The sequence below is a fragment of the Tursiops truncatus genome, chromosome 10 (assembly GCF_011762595.2).
Source record: "Tursiops truncatus isolate mTurTru1 chromosome 10, mTurTru1.mat.Y, whole genome shotgun sequence".
Lineage (NCBI taxonomy): Eukaryota > Metazoa > Chordata > Mammalia > Artiodactyla > Delphinidae > Tursiops > Tursiops truncatus.
The window spans coordinates 35,784,814-35,806,834 of NC_047043.1; the positions used below are offsets into that span (position 1 = coordinate 35,784,814).

General features: G+C 37.2%; 1 protein-coding gene across 3 annotated transcripts in view; it reads right to left on the bottom strand.

Moving 5' to 3' along the window:
* The window catches only part of ZFAND3 (zinc finger AN1-type containing 3), a 324,315-nt gene that overhangs the window by 73,854 nt on the left and 228,440 nt on the right, over window positions 1-22,021 (bottom strand). For 2 of the 3 annotated variants that reach the window (XM_073810776.1, XM_019949681.3), the window contains exon 3: window positions 3,131-3,313. In XM_073810776.1, coding sequence (XP_073666877.1) covers window positions 3,131-3,313 — 183 coding nt within the window. Of the gene's footprint in view, window positions 1-3,130; window positions 3,314-3,843; window positions 3,977-22,021 lie in introns of those variants that run through there. The other variant, XM_073810775.1, reaches the window with a different exon arrangement.

Consider the following 22,021-nt stretch of genomic DNA (forward strand, 5'->3'; position numbering starts at 1 on the left):
TAAAGATGGAATCTCGTACTGAACATAAGACCTTCCCTATATGTCCTCAGAGTGCACCCGACAATCAGCGTGACTCAAACTTTCACTTCATCTAACTCCACTTGTTCTGAGTCCACACTCTGCCATTTGCTATGTAAATCCTTGTTATGGGTCTGCTTCCCATAAAGATCTGACTCCAGAGAAAATATTTTAGTCATACAGTCATATGGATATAGTGTTTTTATTTTCAATCCCTGTTATAAGGATATTTCATGATGAATTAATCAAGTAACTTTTGGTTACCATGTGCATTTCCACATACCTTAATTTCACAGAAAAAGTGTTGATCTTACCAACATGAATACTTCTATTCTCTGTGGCAGTTATATTTCACATTGCGAATTAACTAATTAAAAGCATGAGTTCTAAAGCCAAATGCCTAAATTTGAATGCTATTCTGGTTACTAGTTTGCTACCACAGGCAAATTACTTGATCTCTTTTTGCCTGTTTCCTTCTATACAATGGGGAAACTGAGTATTTACACCTCAATGAGTTGTCATGAGGAGTAAAAGAAAAAATATGCAAAACATATAGAACAGTGTCTTGCACATAAAGTGCTCAATTCAAGGTAGCTGTTGTTATCTCAGAGCACTTGGGCTGCTCAAGTTGTTTTGATCCTGGCCTGATCCTGGTGTGTGTGAATCCAGTCAGATGCCATTCCATAAGATGAGATTCTGATCAGCTCCAACCTTTCCCTTAGACAAGGAGTTCTTAACCAAAGGCCATAGTGAGCTTTAGAAAAATTTTACTCAAAATTGAGTATAAATGGTTGGTGTCATTTTTCTGAGACAAGGGGCCAGAGCTTTCATCAGCCTCTCAAGAAGTACACAACCCTCAGGCTTCCCTGGTGGCGCAGCGGTTGAAAGTCCGCCTGCCAATGCAGGGGTCACGGGTTTGTGCCCCGGTCCGGGAAGATCCCACATGCCGCGGAGCGGCTAGGCCCGTGAGCCATGGCCGCTGAGCCTGCGCGTCCGGAGCCTGTGCTCCGCAACGGGAGAGGCCACAACAGTGAGAGGCCCGCGTACCGCAAAAAAAAAAAAAAAGTACACAACCCTCAACAGATTTTTAAAAACAAAACAAAACCTACTGCCTTAACATTATCACTACCATTTTCATCTTTTTTTCTCCCCTTACATAATTTCAACACCTTTGCCTAGGCCTCTATTCAATAGGTTACAATAATTTTAAATTTTTCTCTGTGCAATGTTATCTAGTATAATCCTTCCCATTTTCAATACTGCCATGCTACTTCTGCAAAATAACTGTAGTAATATTACTTCCTTTGCACAAAAACATGACTACTGTCTAACATCCAAATATCTTCGCTGAGCGTTCAAGCCTCTATGGCACGGCCACAATCTACCTGCCCAGCCTTGTCCTCCATAAATGGCCCTAAAGGAGTCACTTGCCATTGCAGAACTCCATGCAGCTTTCCTCCATATTGTGTCTATCTTCAACAGCACCTTCTCCAGTAAACCAACACCCTTCTTCAACAGTCAATGTCTTCAATACGTAAGAAAGACCATTAAAATAGGTGCATACAACCATGTATCAGGGTTTCTCAACCCTGGCATTACTAACATGTCAGGCTGGATAATTCCTTGCTGTGGAGGGCTGTCTGATACAGTGTCAGATGTTTACAGCATTGGGGGGAGGGGGAGGGGCAAACTCACTCCTGGTTGAGAACTAATGATATAAGAAATATATTTAATTTCCGCTGCTAAACAGTAAATTCTTTGAGGACAGGGACTACGGCCTTTTTTACCTTTATATTCTCAACTCTACCTAGTACAGTGGTTTATGATAGGGGTTTAGATAAACATTTGTTCTCTGCTAATCTTTCCAAAGTTAGTAGATAGAACATTCTAACCTACCATATTCCAAGGATTTCTAGATATTCATTAAATTTGAAACACCAGATTTCAACCTGTTAAGTAAAGCTTTTAAAAGGTAAAAAGCTGCTATGTCATAACATCACTACAATTTTCAAACCCTGCCAGTTATAGTTGTGCCCTAAAGGAAATGGTTACAGCATTATAAAGCTTAAGTGGACAATGGACTTCCATATCACATATATGATAATAGTATTCTGTCACTGAGAACTTACAGAAGAGTAAAAGAAACTACTTCCTCCTCCCTTCAAATACCCTATGTTCTATGAAGTATATAGTGTTATCTCGTTAACTGCCTAGAAACACTTGAGGCCCACTTAGTGACAGAGGCAAGGCTTCAATCAAAGGTTCCTAAATCAGGTTAAGTTCCCTAGACCAGTGGTCCTCAATTTTTGCTGCATATTTGAATTCTCTGAAGAATTAAAAAGAACAGATCACTGAGCCTCACTCCAGACCAATTAAATTACAGATTCAGGGAATGGTGCTGAAGATTAAAATTGTTCTAAAAATCCCCAGTGGATTCTAATTTACAGCCAGGGCTGAGAACAACTGCCCTAAACTGGTTCAAAACCTCATGTACCCTGACAGTTAACATAAAAGGCATTCCTTTAAGAAAACTTTAAGCTGGTTCCCTGGTGGCACAGTGGTTAAGAATCCGCCTGCCAATGCAGGGGACACGGGTTCAAGCCCTGGTCCAGGAAGATCCTACGTGCCGTGGAGCAGCTAAGCCTGTGCACCACAACCACTGAGTCTGCGCTCTAGAGCCCGCAAGCCACAAATACTGAGCCTGAGTGCCACAACTACTGAAGCCCGCACGCCTAGAGCCTGTGCTCCACAACAAGAGAAGCCACCGCAATGAGAAGCCTGCGCACCGCAACAAAGAGTAGCCCCCGTTCACCACAACTAGAGAAAGCCCGCGCACAGCAATGAAGACCCAACATAGCCAAAAATAATAAATAAATAAAATAAATAAATTTAAACACACACACACACACACACACACACACACACAACAACCTTAAGCTCAATGGAAGGCTGAAACTTACTCTCTACCTTGCTGACTTGGGGCCTAAATGTTAAAACTTAATCTTGAATTCAAAGAGCTGCTATCATTTTTTCTGGAAGAGGCATTACCAAGAAACTCTGGATATGATTCTTAGGCTGCTTTCTCTACCACTTCACAGGATCTGAGACTTACACTCCTCTTTACTTGGTGAAGTTACATTCAGTTCTGTCGGAAGCGGCTGCTGGCTGGGACTAAGAGTTGGCGTGGTTATCGAGGTATTGCTGTTGTCACTGGTGGTCTCTTCGGAAAATAAATCTGATTGGCTGTTACTTGTACTTGGAGCGGAATCATCGTCTGGTTGTTTCTTTTGAAAATCTGAAGAGAAAGTGTGAGAAAACCAGTTTAAATAAGGAGTTCACAATTGCCTTGGGTATTAGAAAATAATGCAAGTTAGTATAAAAATTAAAACTAATTTGGGTGATAAAAAGAATTGAAGTAAAATACTGGTCCAAAACACAGAAGGTTGGTAGAGGGTGAGTTAAAGATTTCCAAGATGAGTGGTAGACATACTGATTTTAATGTAAGACTCTGCAAAGCCAAATACATGTTAAAATTTTAGGGTAGGGGTAATCAAGGATAAAACAAATAAAAGTTGTTCAAACCAATAAAGGACAGATAAGAAGGAAAAAACCAGCAGAGGAAAAAAGGGTAAATACAAAACACATAATATGTGGTAGAAGTAAGTACAGATATATCAGTAGTGGTAATAAATGTAAACAGACTAAACTTATCAGTTAAAAGAAAATTCAGACTGAATAAATAAAGTCCTGTTTTATGTAGTTTCCAAGAGACATACTAAAAACATTAACATGAGAGAAAACTTTCAAAGTATATAAACAAAATACCAGGGCTTCCCTGGTGGCGCAGTGGTGGGGAGTCGGCCTGGCGATGCAGGGGACACGGGTTCGTGCCCCGGTGCGGGAGGTTCCCACATGCTGCGGAGCGGCTGGGCCCGTGAGCCATGGCCGCTGGGCCGGTGCGTCCGGAGCCTGTGCTCCGCGATGGGAGAGGCTACAACGGTGAGAGGCCAGCGTACCAAAAAAAAAAAAAAAAAATACCAGCAAATACAAATGATTAAAAAGCCAGTAATAGCTATAGTACTGTTAGGAAATGTAGACTTTAAGGCAAAAGCATTATTAGAGATAAAGAGGATCATTACATAATAGTGAAAAAAAATTACCAGAAATATAAAACAACTCTTAATCTGTATGCATCTAATAACAAAGCCTCAAAATATGTAAAGCAAAAATGATTGTATCTATGGGAAACTGACAATTAGATAATGAATTATTTTCAAACACATTTGGAATATTTATAAAAACTACCTAAAACCTGGATAAACCGTGACCACACATTAGGTTATAAAGCAAAAGTCTCAACAAATACCAAAGAATTAGTAAGATACAGGCATTATTAATTGACCACAGAGCAATTAAGTTAAAAATTGGTAAAAAAAAAAAAATCCTATATATTTGGAAGTTTCTAAAACACACTTTAAACTCATGGGTCAAATTAGAAATTAGAAAATATGTATAATTAAATGATAATGTAATTAGTACTTATCAATATCCATTAAAGATAAAGATGCACATACATTACCTATGCCCCAGTCATTTTATTACTAGGTATATGCCTGACAGAAATTCAACACACAGGTACAAGGATGTTGATTACATACTGTTTGTAATAGTAAAAAGTCAGACCTAAAGGACCATAAATTATATTATATTCAAATAATGTACACAGTGAAAATAGCTATTGCCACACACATCAACATGAATAAATCTCAAAATTATAATGTTGAACAAAAAAGTAAGTCACTAAATAACATAGTAAGACTGTATTGCACAAACCTTAAAAACAGGCAAAACTTCAAATAATATATTGTTTAGGAATATGTATCTATAAACACTAAAAAAATTAACACAATTCAGGAGGGTGGTTACGTCTGAGATTTGGGGGGTGTGAAGTGAGAGCTATGCAGAAATATTCAAAATTATAGACAATGTCCATTGACAGAGAATAGATTAGAGTGATATATTCATTCATATGATGAAATACTCTATGGCAGTTAAAATAAATGAATAGAGCTATAAGTACAACAGAAAAATCTCAAAAACAATGTTGAGAGAGAAAAGCAAGCTACAGAAAGATATATATCTAATAATATTTATATAAAAATTTAAAATATGTAAAAACACCATATATTGTTTATTGGTACATAATTACAATATAAAAACATGTGGAAATGATACACCAAATTTACGATAATAGTTATCTGGGGGTGGGAGGAACCAGGATCTTCAATCCTATCTGTAATTTCTTTTATTTCTTAAAGCTAGTGGTCAGTGTATGACTGTTTAAATTATTATGTTTAGTCTCTGTATGTTTCATTTAAAAAAATCTTATACTAGTCTATGAAGTACAGATTATACTTCACTGCATCAATTCATAAAAGGAACAGAAGATCCTGACAACTCCATTTTGCCTTATCTTTTGAACCAAAGAAGCTGTTGCTATTATGCTCTACAACCTCATCAGAATCACTATTCTGACATATTCTGAGCATAATAGCCAGCTAGCATTTATGTTGCATTTACCATGTGCCAGGCACTGAACTAAATGTTTTATGTATTTAACTCATTTACTTTAATCCTCTGAACAACCCTAACAAGGGAGTTATAATTACCACCACTTTACTGATGAAGAAACTGAGGCTCAGAAAATTTAGGTAATTTGTTCCAAGTTAATAGCTAGTAAGTAGCAGGATCAGGATTTAAATACAGATCCATCTGACACGAAAACTCATGGTCTTCAATCTCAACCACAGGATGTAGAATGGTGTGCATTAAACTGGCCCAAGGAAAAGGCCTCCATGTCAAGCCCCCACCCATTTACAGCACCAACGGTGAATGCAATGGATTTAGCCAAAGAACTGCTAACCTGCTGTGCATGCCCATCAGTGATCGAAAGCCTCTACTGCTTCTGTGTATTTATTTCTCCTAGCCACTTTCTTATTCTTCAGTGTTTTGACATTTCAAAATGGCTTATTATCTCAATGTTATTTGTATAGCACCCTCAGAGAAAAAGGTACTGTATAAGTGGAATAAAAATACTGCAGAAGATGCTTCTTTTTTATATCATATCATCTCATTAGTTCTCCTATGTCAATAATCATTGTGTCCCTCCTATAGCCACCTCTCTACCATTTAATTGGAAATGTTATAAGACCCTAAAAGAACTGAAACTGAGTCATCATTGTACTATTTAACAGAATCCCCAATGCCTCGAGACAGACAAACACATAGAATCACTCACTGAGGCACAATAACCCTTTGAAGTTAAATGACATTGGTGTCTAAAGACAATTACCAGGTCCCACCTACATAATCTCCAGCCCATGTTTGCCATGTTCCTTGCTTGATGTTCAGGTACTTTAAGTTTTCTTTTGTGAATCTGCAGCTGTCATAATGCCTTCTTCTGCACCTTCACTGGACGATGGTGTGAAAAAATCATCAGGCTAAAAGTAAAGATTACAAACCAAACTGGCTGCAAACAAGAGAACTTAAGTAGAAACTTTACACATTCTCCATTTCAATTCAATAAAGAAAGCAGAAATAACAGAATTTTACAACCAGAATTAACTTTAAAGCTCTAGCTCAATCCTCTCAGTTTACAGATGAAGAAAGCAAGAGCCAAGAAAGTTAATGCAACTCACCAGAAATTCACAGTTAATTATAAGAGTTTACTAACTCTTAGGCCAAAATTAGCAGCTTGTAGGATACAGAGAGCTTTAGAGTTGGACCTGGATTCAAATTCTGACTTGGCTATTTACTGGGCATATGGCTGAAAGCAAACTGTTTACTCTTTTGTGGCCCTGTCTGTAAAACGAAGGGAGGGAGTTATTTCTACCTCTCAGGATAGTGTGGATTAAACAAGATAATGTACATAAAGTATCTGTGCATGGGTACTCAAAAAATGATAGTCATTAAAGAGCAAAGGTATTTTCCTGGTTTAAAGAAAGAACTATCTCTTCCTTTTAGTCCTGATGTTTGCATTACAGTTCTTACTCTCTTGTTCCTTTCTTTCTGAATCATTCAGCATCCAACTTCTGACTACTGACCAAAAGAAACAGAAGGAAAAAAAATCCCAGGAGTCTACTCCAAGGACAAAGGGGAGCAGATTTATGTCCCATGTAAAAAAGTAAACAATAAAACAGGCAGAGACTGCCTCTCGTTAACTCTACTCTGGAAAGCAGTGCAGGAAAGGAACAGAAATAGTCACTCCATTTGATCCAGACACAGAAAAGACTTGTTCACTTGTTGTTTTACAGTTCTCATATAAATGGGAAAACTAGAGCTCTCCAAGCTTATCCATCTCTTTAAGAAAAACAATTAGGAAAAATAATCTATTTTTGTAAATTGTTAAGAGTTTATGGTATACACAAAGGTATAAACTTGGTCTTGAATAGAGTTTTTCCAAAATAATCTGCTATTTGTAAAACCTAAGTAAAAACCTTTGACCTTTAAAGGGACTGCTGTTGAAAAGTGAACAGAAGCCAAGATCTTGGCAGCTTACCTTATTATCAACTAAGAGAAAAAATAATTTCTCGATGAAGGTACTCCTGAAACCTGCGGTATCCAGAAATGAGATGGTTCCACAAGCTAGAAAAACTGACCTAATGGTACCAGCTGAGCCAAAATGGCCAGTGAAGAAGTCCCTGGGGCTGGTTACAAACATACTCACTAGACATATTTTTTTCTCACAGGTCAGTCTTCTTACTACAAAGTATACCTCAGAAGACTGGGAGCACCAAGAACGCGCACGGCCCCTGCTCTGCCGACAAGCTCATTCACCTGGGCAGCCTCACTGGGACTGTAACTTATCTAGTCATTACTCAAAACTCATATATATGTGTGTGTGTATGTGTGTGTATATGTATGTGTGTGTATCTATGTGTGTGTATATGCATATCTCAATAGCTGATCTCTCAGATGTATTACACAGACTTGGCAAGATGCTTAACTCACTTAAACTCCCACCCAGCTTCCAGATTATGGCCATACTATGTGTTTTTGATGATTTCTTCAAGGTAAAGAATACCCAAAAGTGATTTGGAAAGGACTTCACTAAACTTTCTTTCTTTGAAAATTATTTTTAAAAAACCCTCCTTGGTAACCTACTTTTTGCTCTTAGCAATACATACATTTTTTACAGATCTCTGTGATCGCTACACAGAATGTCCACTTATAATATAGAAATTAAACTAATTCACTTTTGTTATACATTTGCAATTACCAATTTTTCACTATTATAAGCAGATTTCATCAAACTTCCTCAGGTTATGTTGCTAGAAGTAGATCAACTAGGTAGAAGAGGACGCACATTTTTAAAGCATTTGGCACATATTGTCAAATCCTCCTGGTGCAGCACCCTGTGATTTCCCACAGCACAAGCCTTACTATGGCATGTCAGAATCATCTGTTCACTTCTCCGTCTCCCACATTATACAGGCCTGGGACAAAAACAGTGCTCCACAAATGTTAACTAAATGAGTAAGTGGCCAAATGTTTTTTAGTAGAAAGCCCATCACTGGATTACATTTAAAATTATTTTATCAATTGTTATTTTAAACCCTTCAAACACTATTCTGTGTGCCTCTAAGGGCAGTCCTAGCATCATCTGGTTTAGCATTTCTAAAAGACGAAGTGCTGCGAATTCCTGTTTTCATAATCAATAAGGAGAGATGAGAAATTCAACTGCATTTGTTCTAACTCACTCATTAAATCTGTTTGGCCACTAATAAGGTTTCTGTATCATTATTACAGACACTAAAGCTGGGTATAAAGAAAATTAAAGGAGGTGAAAGAGGAACTAAGAATGAAGTGCCTGCTATGAGGCAAGGCACTCTGTCAGAGGCCTTACGTTCATTTTCTCATTTAATCCTCAAAATAAACTGGGTGGTAGATGTCATCCCCATATTTCAGCAGAGGACAGGGGGCATGGCAAGTTTGGGCAACCTGCCCCCTCCTAACAAATGCCAGAGCTAGGGTGAGAGGCCCAAATTCGTGTAATTCTAGTATTCTACTTCCCACTACAGCGTGAATCACTGAAGCAACCACAGCCCAGCTTGCAGGGGTGACTTTTCCAGTTCCCAATTTCCATTCCCAGGCTCAAACTCCATCGGACTCTATATCACAGATTACAATTCCACATTCCCACTGGAAGCTTTAATTTGGTATTTCACACCATAAAATGCTTCATGTTTCCAGTAGCCAATTAAAGTAAAATAGAAATGTGGACAATAAAAATTTAATTCTGATATCTCAAAAGTTTGGTTCATGCAAGGCATAGTATAAAAGCCTCCTTTAACAAAACAGGGCCCTTTCTCTTTTCTTCGTCTCTTCTCCTAATTTATCTCCATAACAGACTACAGCTTCCATTCATAAGCACATTTCTGTTTTCAAAGCTTCACATTCCCACCTCAACCACAAATCTTAGATATCTTACTTTAAAAAGCTACAAAGCTGTTAGCAGTAGTCAACCAATTCATAAGCCAGGGTTCTAGCCTCCTAATTAAAATCTTAATAAAATTCTAGTATTTGAATGTTAATCTGGGTTAACAGCCTCAGAAAAAGACAAACTGGTTTAAATAAGAATTAGCAAGAACCAAAGGAGAACTAATTACTATTATTAAAGCCTTAAAATACACTCGCTCACCTTGGATCCTAGCTTATGGGGAAAACTGTGATCTGCTCAATGTGGCTGTGTTCATTTAACCTTTCTTTCATGAGTAATCTCTTCTAACTTCTTTAAAAAACAAAACCAAAAACCTTTACCCTACCAAATTCTCTCTCATGATGATTCCTTCCCTTTAAAATTCAGACTCTTGGGCTTCCCTGGTGGCGCAGCGGTTGAGAGTCTGCCTGCCGATGCAGGGGACGCGGGTTCGTGCCCCGGTCTGGGAAGATCCCCCATGCCGTGGAGCGGCTGGGCCCGTGAGCCATGGCCGCTGGGCCTGCGCGTCCGGAGCCTGTGCTCCGCAGCAGGAGAGGCCGCAGCAGGAGAGGCCGCAGCAGTGAGAGGCCCACATACCACAAAAAGAAAAAGAAAAAAAAAAAAAAAAATTCAGACTCTTCATCGACTGATTGATACTGTTTTGATACTGACTGACACTTTCAAACAAGTTTTAAAAACACACACACATATGTATATGTATATATACACACACCCACATACCATATATATATCCTGTTGAGGATAAATGACTCCTGTCCTGTGTTCCCTATGTATGCCCACAAATTTGTCTACTTTGAGGTATTACCTCAGAAATTAAAAGGGACCTTGTCTTCTGTCCTTTTCTGGGGATGGTGCCAACATTCTCCTAGAGACTGAAGTCAGAAGCCTGGGAATCATTTCAGACTCCACATTCTCCCTCTCTTAATTCTACATCTCAAAAATCACCAAGTCTAGTCTTTACCACTCCTAAATATCTCTGGAATCCATCCACTTCTCTATTTCCGCTCTAATCTAAGTCATCATCATCTGTCAGATTCCTTCAATAGCATGCTAACTGATTTCTTTGTATCCTATCCTTTCTTGGCCCACACTCTAATTCATTCTACACAAAGCAGAGTGATGTAAAAAACAAATTTTGACACAGTCATTTTCCTCCCTAAACCCTGAATGAGCTTCCATTACCTTAATAATCATATCCAAATTCCTAAACATGGCTTACAAGTTAGAAGTCTCTCCATGAACTGGCTTCTGGCTATCTCTTCAGTCCCGTCTTAAGCCACTGCTCCTCCTCTCCCCGCTCCTGCTTCAGCCATACTGGAGTGCTTTTGCTTTTTTCTGAACACTATTATTTTTCTCATCCTGGAGTACTTTGATCAGGCATGTGGGAGACGCTTTTTCTTTATCTTGCTATTCACCTTGGTAACTCCTACTCATTCTGAACCTTAACTTAAGCACTCTTTCCTCAGGGAGGCTCTTAAGATTAACCATAGAAGACACTTAATAAATATTTCTGGGTGAATGAATGAATGTCTTATTGACTGTACATCCCAGTCCCTAGCAAAATGCCTGCCACACAATATACAATATAGATTTGTTGAATTTAACTTATTTGATACTGGTGAACATACCAAGTTTAAAAACATTTGTTCTCTCAGACATTAATAAGTAGACTTCAAATTGCTATAAAATGTATTTCTAGGAAACAAGAATGCAACTACATACAGTAGAAATATTAAGCACCCCCGTCAATAAACAGATGTTTGAATTTTACAAACTATCCCTGCACATATAAACTTTTTCTTCCTTACTACACACCACAGGTAACTGGTTCTGATAGAACTCAAAAGGTCTCTCAAGTCCTGTTTGCTTAGATTCAAACCACAAAGCTGCAAGCTTTTATTTCAGAATACTAGAAATAACACTAGACTGGCTCCCAAAAGCATGTCTTCAAATGCTTCCTGCGAAAGTAGGCAGTAGAGAATATATGAAGGTGACAAAGCTTATAAGCAAAACTCTTATGAGTAATTAGGCTTATTTTATAATCTGGTTTATCACTGAAATTATACAGTCCCTAAATTCTTCACACCTATAGCACCTACTGCTCAGAACTGTGAACTAGCAAAAAAAAAAAAAAAGTTATTTGGAAGAAGGCTTGTTTCTTATACAGCATTTATTGCGCAGACTATACAGTTTTCCCAGCAATAGTGTCTCATATTCATTTACAGGGCATAAATTAACATGTTAACATTATAGCAAATACCTAACAATCCATTAGTACTACAATAACATAGTGCACAAGAGACACATTTACCTCATTTTGGTCTAACCTCAAAAACGTGTCAATTTTCTAAAAAACTGAAAACACAAGGAGAAGTTTTCTGAATATTGTGACATTAATCTAGTTTCAACAAAATGAGAATTTGATGGTGTGTGTGCATATACATACATCCTACACATACAGCTCAACCATCAAAATAAACAATAGAGTAGGTATATTGTGTAAATATTAGACAAAGCTGACAAAATAAAACAGGCAAATAGAACCAAAAAACGAAACAAAAACCTCTGACCTATCTGTTTACAGCTGATCCTTGGTACCGTTTAAAGACCTCCCTCAAACCAACAGTCCTTACTGTCATTCATGAATCATCGGATGGCACAGGTGTGACATGAACATAACTGTTGGAGAGGCTGGAGCCCGGAAGATTTTTTTCACTTCAGACCGAAGGTTACAAATGGCCCAGAAAGACTTCAGTGACAACAGAACAGAAAATTAGAAAAGCTTTGGGAATACACTAGAAAAAGAAAATCCTCCTTTTTTAGATCCTTGATTGTTTTTATAATTGTATGCACAGTCTTCATGCTACCAGCCCTTCATTTTACCATGTAGAAGTGACAGGAGAAAAGGCAAAACAAACACAAAACTCCCTCTCACTGGCCCTCCCTTTTGGGGAAGTGGAAGGAGAGCAGTGTTTGTGCTCCTGCCCACTGATACCCTTGTAATTTGGTCCTCTTTGTCTTTGCTCCCCTCCATGGGTGACGGGCAGCTCTTGCCTTTAATGATATTTCATTTCCACTTAGTTCTCAGTCTCACCATCTCACATCAGGGTCACACAGCCCACCAAGCTTCAGTCCTCCTACAGTTAAGCCCTATTGGCAAGCTGAGCACTTCACGTTTCAGGAAATTCAACTCAGGGTGGTGGTGGTGTTAACTTTTGAGACACACTTTCCCTTATGATAAAACTTGCAAATGTTCAGCACAAATAATTATTTTTCAAACAGTGCCATTTTAAGAATGGCAACCTCTTTCTCAAAAAGTTAATAGACCACACATTGGTTTAAACTGCTAAGAGAAATTTTTTTGAAGGATGAAGTGATAGGTTTGCTAACATTTTATTACATCTATTAAAGCATATCAGGGGATGTTCAGCAAAGACCATGATTTTCACAAGATCCAAAGATCAGGGCTAACTGACTAATGTTTATCCGATGAACTCGAGGTAGCAAAAGAATATATAATGCCTGTATGATTCACAATGCCCAAAAAGGCATTTGTCTAATAATAGAAAGAGTACATGTTCTCTCTGAAGAACACGATGGATAGTTATTAAAAAGCTGTAGCATAAAGTAAGGGAAAACTTGTCCTTCACGTAATGGTTACCAGGTAAAGACCTAAGAGATTTTTTCACTCATGAGGAAAGCTCGTGCAGTTACCTACAGATCCTCTGTCATAGTGTGGTGTTTAGGAATGCAGAATCAGACCGAGTTCACACCCTGGCTCAACCTCTTAACTGTTGTGTGACCTTGGGCGAGTTATTCAACTTCTCTTCCTTCAGTTTTCTCCTTCTCTAAAATGGGAATAACAATCACATCTACTTCATAAGGTTATTATGTGGATTATATTAGATAATTACACGTGAAAAGTTTCAGAACAATGCCTGGCTAGTAAGTCTCAAATTAACTGTGGACTTTTTATTACACTTCTGCCTTCTTGCACACAATTTAAATATTTGCTAGTTTGAGACTGTGACAATGAAAAATAATTTCTCTGGAGCCAATGAATGAACAGAAGGGAATTATATCTAACTCGTCTTCATAACAATGCACACTAGGTAAGCCAATCTGGGCTTATAAACTCAAAAGTTTACAGGGACCAGGTAGATATTATAAATGTACAAAGTCAGCTGGCTTAAAGTAGCAGGAAGTGATGGCTACTGTGGCTAACTGGCAAGGGTAAGCCTCGCCTAAAGGTATCTGATTCCAAACTTAAAAACAAAATTAAAAACCTCCAAATACAACATATCTGTGCCCTGGCAAGCCTGCAGTTTATAAGATGCCTGATTTAAATAGAGACAAAGTAATTATTATATAAAAGTTTTGTACACTGTATTATCAATTCCACATATTGGTAAGGAAATGATTCATGCGATATACGTGCTTAGAGCAAATAGGAAAGTATAGAGATACAACACAAAGAGAATCAGACAGACCTATGTTTGAATCCTGGCTAAGCTAATCAGAAGCTGTGTGACCTCAAGAAAGTTACTTACCCAATTTATGATTGTTTCCTCATCTGCAAAAATGTTGAAGACCTATCGTCTAGGATTGTTGTGAGAATGGGAGATAATGTGGGTGTCCCCCACATTACAGAGGTGTTGCATAAATTTCTGAATGAATAACAAGTGAGTGTCAAAACCCTCATGTAGGTCTAGAACAGAGATTCTTAACCTAGGGTTCTTATATCAGCTTAGGCTAATGTATGCTGCAATTACAAATGACCCTAAAACCTATGTGCTTACCACAACATTTGTTGTTTTTGCCCACATGTGTCTTCATTCCAGGAATCCAGAGTGAAAGAGTGGCCCTAACTGGGACACGACTGGTCTTGTGGCAGAGAGAACAGAGCGATGTGTAACCATACCATGGCTGTTAAAGTTTCCATTCATTAGTGACATATGAATTTTTCTGTTCACCTTTAATTTGTTAAAAGATGTCTCATGGTCAAGTCTGATGATGAAGACAGGGAAGTATAATCCTCCCACTGGAAGGGGTGGCAAACACCTGGGAACCATAATACAACCTAGGGTTCATAACATGTGTGCACAGAAAATTTTGCATATAATTCTGGATTAATCTTATGAAATTATATGCAATACTGTATATACATACAGGCCCATTTTTCCCCTCAGAAAATAGAACACAGATATTATATTCTGAAAGGTATCACAGACTAAAAGGGCCTAAAAGAAATCAGATTGAGTTTGAAAGAAGTCAAGTCTCAAAAATATGGCCATCACTAGTAATTTTATAACACTAGAGCAATACAACAGACCTAACTCTGGTTTTCTGAGTTGCTGATAACTGTGACAGTGTGGGCTGGGGAAATAGTCTGAATTTTCTAACAGGCTCCATCAAATTCGATTATTGTCTTATGAAAATCTGAGTATATGAATTGCAGTAAAACTACAGTAGGCTGATAACCGGTTTATTGAAAATAAAGTCTTCTCTGAGAAAACTGTGATTTCCTGACAACTGAAAACCCTGTGCTTTATAAAATACAAGGCAGTCTGACCCTAATTCAAAATTTAATTTGTTTTAAATTAACAAGGCCATGTTATGTTTATTTTATTTTATTTCTCTTTTAATGATTATAACCCAGTCTTGTTCCTGATTCTCAAATGGATGAAGGCTACTAAGTCAATGTGCTGAAATATTTATAGCTCCCTACCAAATGGGAAAAATAAGCTATTAGAAAATTCTTCTTAGGAACCAACTGCCTTATACTAACCAAGTAATCCAACCTGATTTTGTCTAAATTTCATTTAAGCAGGTGAAATCTGACATAACTCATTTTTAAAATTGTTTTTCCATTTGGGAATATGCTTTTATTTCACTTGCAACTGTTGGTAAATGCGTTTTGAATGGGATGAGGAAGAGGAAGTTATCCATTTAAAAATAATCTTTCAAATATTTAATGGCATGTGATACAGGCAAATTCTTCCTTTTAAGGTCATAATAGTACTAAACAAATTAAGTGTTGATGTTCTGTGTAGATACAACTCTAATTGTCCCTTACTCTTATTCTAGGTAGCCCAACAAGCGGCCATGTAATTCAAATCCTTTATAAACTTCTAATTTACGCAATTAAATTTGGGCTTAGATGTTACATTAGTTTGCGAGACTCTGCTTCCTATATTAACTCTGACCAGTAAGAAAAAGGAAAATGAGATACACTTCATGGGACTTTCCTGGAGGTCCAGTGGTTAAAACTCCATGCCTGCAAGGGGCGCACGTTCAATCCCTGGTCGGGAACTAAGATCCCACATGCCACGTGGCATGGCCAAAAAAAATTTTAATTTAAGAAAAAGAAAAAAGAGATACACTTCAATTGTCACCACCAATACTCAGCCTTTATAGATAATGCCCTTGGCTTCTAATAGGAATGCTATTAAGAAATAGCCACATAAAACACACCACTTTTTTTTTTAGTTGAAGTATAGTTGATTTACAACATTGTGTTAGTTTTAGGTGTACAGCCTAGTGAGTCAGTATTTTTGCAGATAATATCCCATTATAGGTCATTACAAGAAAATGGGTATAATTCCCTATGTTATACAGTATACCCTTGTTGCTTATCTATTTTATATATAGTATTGTATTTGTTAATCCTATATCCCTGATTTGTTCTTCCCCCACTTCCTCTCCCCTTTGGTAACCACAAGTTTGTCTTCTATATCTGTGAGTCTGAAACACACTACTTTTTGAAGGGCTGTTACTGAGAACATGGTTCACTACTCTTCTCACTGTCTACTTTAGAGCTCACAGGATGTTGACCTTTGAACTGTTTGCATTTCCATTTTTGCTTTGACTCCTAGGAAGCTCAGATCTCAATCTGTACTCTGTCTTGAATGGTTATACAGAGGTTTATGGCATGAATTTGTGTTGACATTCTTCGTCTTTATCTTACTAATCAATGTAAATTTTCCCTTTGTCTTGATTTCTTCTTTTAAAAAGAAAAAGCATATTGTACTCTATGTTATTTTTTACTAAACTACCATTTTTTGGAAAGTAATGATAATTAAATAAAAATAAATACCATAATCTCATTTTTATGTGGGGATTTCATAAAGATAAACATCTGTAAATAATACATATTTATGCCTGTATCTATATTGAAGTGCAGGCTACTAATAAAACCAAAAAGGTAAGAAAATTACTAGAAAATGTATGAGTATATCAAGTTAGGAATAAAATTCTACGTGGACTGCATTATATTTTCTGTATGAGGAGCCCATAGTTATGGTTGTTGTTTTTTTGTTTTTGTTTTTTTCATTTTACCTTTCAGGGCAAAGAAGGCATGCAGAAGAAATATCAACTAAATAGAACTGAACAGGTTTTAAGGCAAGACATGCCAAGTCTAAGTAACAGATCTAAAAATGTGAGGAGCTGAAAAGTAATGGACAAATGAAAATGAACAGAGGATGCTTAGGAGGCTAGGTATAACATTGCCAAAGCAGTACAACAATTTCCCTTGCAGCTGACACCTCAGTTGTCTCAGCACAAATCATACAAACCTAAGAAAGATCTGCTTCATCACTTTTGCATCTTCACATGTACTTTATCAAAAAACATCTCCCCAGTACAACCAGCCCCAAAGCTCCCATTTCATGAAAGTGATTTACCATTTCACTTGACTCTATATGTGAATAACACTGTAGTGCAAACTCAAGGGAAAAGGCTAGCATGTCAAGAAAGGCTACAGCACATTCACAATTTCTCTTTTAATACTGTGTTTATCCATTTGATCGATGTTAAATTCCATTCATCTTTTTTCCTAAAAACTATAAAACTGAGAGTGACAAGGAAAATTACATTCTCTTCAGCCAAGTTCTTGCTGAGACATTTGAGAGGCTGGCATTCCAAGTCAAGAGTGAATAGTGGCTCTAGCAAGCAGGAGCTCAAATTCTGCAAGAAAGCTAAAGGATGAGCTTTTGTTTCAATTTTACTCATTTCAGATAGAGAAAACATTATAATTACAAACTTATCTGCATAGATAACAATGTTTCCCCCCACAAATCATTTAAAAAGTAAGGGCACTGACTAGGCCTTACTGTCAACCAAATTAAAATCCAGCAATACTTTTAAAAAAAAAAATCAATCTTTTCCATTAACCATGTCGTCATAGTCAGAAATAAATGCACCAAAGGTAGTAATTAGTATATTGCGATGGATGGATGGATGGATGGATGGATGGATGGATGGATGGATGGATGGAAGGATGGGAAGGAGGAAGGGAGGGAGGAAAGGAGGAAAAGGGTGCAGAGGATTAATGGGAGAAAAATAGCAAAACTGACTTATACTAGGAGTAATTATAATTGTAGGGACAGATTAAAGACTATGGACTAGGTTTTTATTGGACTTTTTTATTGGTTTTTGTTTAATTGGCTATAAGTAATGATATAAGAGAAGTGATTCTTTGTGACTACTCCAGTGACAGACCTTGTCACAGAATCTACATTCTTCACCTTGTCATTTTAAAATAATTTCAAAGAATATACTCATGTAATTTTGGAACTGAAAAGCTTTTATAAATAATCTAGTACAAGGTTTTTGAGCTAAAAACAATTTCAAAGGTACCACCAGCATTTTAAAGAAACAGAAAAGAAAATATGAGAATGCCCTGCAGATAGTAAGGTTAAATTTTGTTTTATAAAACTTTGTTATACATATGTACTAAGCCCATACATATGTGTATACTGATTCACAATGCAAAATGTATTTCTTATTGTAGGACGTAATAAAAAAGTCAAATACCAATGATCAAATACATCTTCATTCTACAGATGAGGAAACTGAGGCACAGAGAAGGAAAGAAGTAGACTTGTTCCGGACATCTTAGTCACTGAAGTAGGAGATGAGAAACACAAAAATGTCTGATCCTACAAGGCAAATGCACCCCACTATGAATGCTAATCCATAACTTTCCCAAGTAGGTTTTATATACTGCTAATCATCTGTTCTTTAAAATACCCCTTAAAAGTCTGGTATGGCATTCAGACAGTTGTGAACTATTAGTCCTGAATAGCACTAAAAGAAAGATAAACCCTTCTTGATCTGTCTACTTCTCTTGCAGATGTTTCTTCTAGCTGAAAGCCAGTAATGACAAAAATATCCTTATGTTTTTTAAAAAGCAGTTCAAGAAATATATATCAAAAGTTTAAATGAGCATACTTTCCCCCCCTCAAACCAGCCATAGGGGTGAAATGTGCATATTTTACAATCCAGCATTTTCACTTTAAGAAAATTGTTTTAAGGAAAACAAAAGAAGCACAAAAAGGTTTGTTTGTTTGTTTGTTTGTTTTAAATGGTGATCTGAGAAAAGAACATAGAAGTCAGCTTGAAAAGATTCACAGTGGCCATATCTGGGACATTTTGAGCATTAAAGACAAAAAAAGACAGTAATGGATTATAATGTACTGCATAAAATAGGAATTCATGGGTTCATATTGATATAATTTAAAAATGAGGGAGAAGGGAAAGCTCTTGTTACAGCAGAAAGCAAACCAATAAATATAGAAGAAATATGGTTAATAAAAATCATCAATGGATGCTAAAACTAGTGGGTGAAATTTTGATGAGGAACAGAATACTTATATAGTCTCAAAGCAACTCCTCACAAATTCCTTATTAATTAGAAAGGAAACATAGTAATTTTATAGTGGAGAAACCTGGGGATTTCACCTTAATCACACACCTCCTGATACGATGCAATGAGGATACAAACATCACTTTTGCAATATTCCTCTCAGAAATGCGTAACTTGAATCTAATCATAAGGAAACATCAGACAAACACAAATTGAGGAACAGTCTACAAAACAGTTGACCTGAATTCCTAGTGTCAAGGTCAAGAAAAACAAATAAAAACAGGCTGAGGGACAATTCCAGACTAAAGGAGACTAAAGAGACATGACAATTAATTAATTAATTAATTGACTAATTTGTTTTTTAATTTTTTTTGAGACATGACAATTAAATGTGATGACAAACTCTGATCTGGTGGTGGTGGGGGAGAATAGCATAAAAAGGGCTATGAGACAAATAATGAAATTTGAGGGACTTCCCTGGTGGTGCAGTGGTTAAGACTCCACACTCCTAATGCAGGGGGTCCAGGTTCCATCCCTGGTCAGGGAACTAGATCCTACATGCATGTTGCAACTAGGAGTTCACATGCCACAACTAGGGAGCCTGCCTGCCACAACTAAGGAACCCACATGCCACAACTAAGGAGCCTGCCTGCTGCAACTATGACTCAGTGCAACCAAATAATAAATAAATAAATAAATATATATTTTTTTAATTTGAATATGGTCTGTGGATTAGATAATAAAATGGTATCAGTATTAGATTTCTTGATTTTGATCATTTTACGGTGGTGGTTATATAAGAGAATATCCTTGTTCTAAAGGAACTACACAGTGGAAATATTAAGGATAAAAAGGCATAGTGTCTAATTTATACTCAAATGGTTCAGGAGAAGATGTGTTTGTGAGTGTGTGTGAGTGACAGATAGAATGATAAAACAAATGGGGTAAACAACTGCTGAATCTGCATAAAGGATATACTCGTTTGTTCTATTATTTTTTGCAGCTTTTCTTTTTAAGTTTGAAATTGCATCAAATAAAAATAGTTTTTAAAAGGTGTGTAAACGGAAGCAACCCAAGTAGCCACTGGTGAGTGAATTAATAAAACATAGTATATGCATGCAATGGAATATTATTCAGCCTTAATGAGGAAGGGAATTCTGTCACATGCTACAACATGGATGAACTCTGAGGACATTATGTTAAATGAAATAAGCCAGTCACAAAACGACAAACTGTATGATTCCACTTATATGAGGTATCTAGAGTAGTGAAATTCACAGAGACGGCAAGTAGAACGGTGGTCGCCAGGGGCTGGGGGAGAAGGGAATTGAGAGTTGCCCTTTAATGGGTATGGAGTTTGTTTTGCAAGATGAAAAGAGTTCTGGAGGCTGGCTGCAAGACAGTGTGAATGTACTCAACACTACTGAACTGTACACTTAAAAATGTTCAAAATCGTAAACTTATGTGAATTTTACCACAATTTAAAAAATCTAATATATATATAATGAATTTCTTTAAAAAGATATATACAAAAATAGTAATTGCAACCTTTTCTGTAACAGTGTTAACCAAAATGTCCTTCAAGAGGAGAGGAGAGGAGGCAGGTCTTGTATGTACACAGACAGTGGAACAAAGGTGGAAAATGTAGGCTTACAAATACTACATTTAATATACTACTTGTGCATAAAAATAAATTGTTTAGGGTCTTTCTTGTTGTTGTTCTTTTATCCATTTTGCCCCTAAAGTCTAATAGCAATACACTGTAAGTTTACGGGTAGTAATATCCAGGTGGTAGAATTAAGAAGGGAAATATTTTCTACACTTATGTCATAATTGACTTTTTTTAAACAATCAGTATGTATTTTTTAATATTGAAAACAAAACATAGAGAACATGACAAATACCTGCATTCTCACCACCTAGATTCAATGAATTTTAGTATCTGTTGTATTTGCATTATGTCTGTATGCCATCAATAGGCTAGAGGGTAATACAGCTTTCTAGCAGAGCTGCTTCTACCCTTAGGTTCCTCAGTACAGCAATGGCAGATGAAAAGACAGGATAAGATGCATAAGACCAGAGGACTTGGACCAGCAGATGAATCTTCGAAGCTCTCCTTTGGCTGAACTGCAGAGAAGCCTTGGAAGCCCCCTTCCCCATACGTGGATGCCCATGAAGGAGCAGAGTGTGGCCCCCGACTCTGTTTTTACTCTGTACCCTGTCCATTCTTGGGCACTTGTATTAATTGGCTCATACCCTTCCACACAACCCCGTCATAGATAATAGATATTAAGACCATGTGATGGAAAAGTCAGTCCCTGCAAGATTACGGACGTGCAGTTTGGGAAATTAATCTTTGATTCACCCAACTTTTCAGTAAACATTTAGTAACATGCTGGGTTTGCTATCAGTTATTTATACTTGGTGAACAGGCAGTCACTTGGCTGGTCTCCAGAAGAGCTGGGAGGGGACATGAGAGCACAACCTATACACTCACCCTTCAACAAAATGACAAAGACAAGCTTTTTAAAGGGCCCAAAAAGAGTTCTCATCCTAATTAAGGAGTACTGGCAGTGACTGGGTGCCCCTGTGTGGCTCCTCCCCAAAGGGAAGTGCTACTGTGCCCCCTGCTCTGGGATAAGCTGTTTCCTTTATTTACATTAAAGCATATATACCTTTTACCTAGCAGCCAATGCCTTTCAATTAATTATATCAACATCAGCTAAGTGCATGGGCAACCTGGATTGTGGGGACATTTTTATCAAGAAGTTGTTATCTAAGCACTTACGTTTAAAATGGTGATGAGTTGGTGGCTATAATGCTTGTTAAACAAGTGCCATTAAACTTTGTGAACCAAA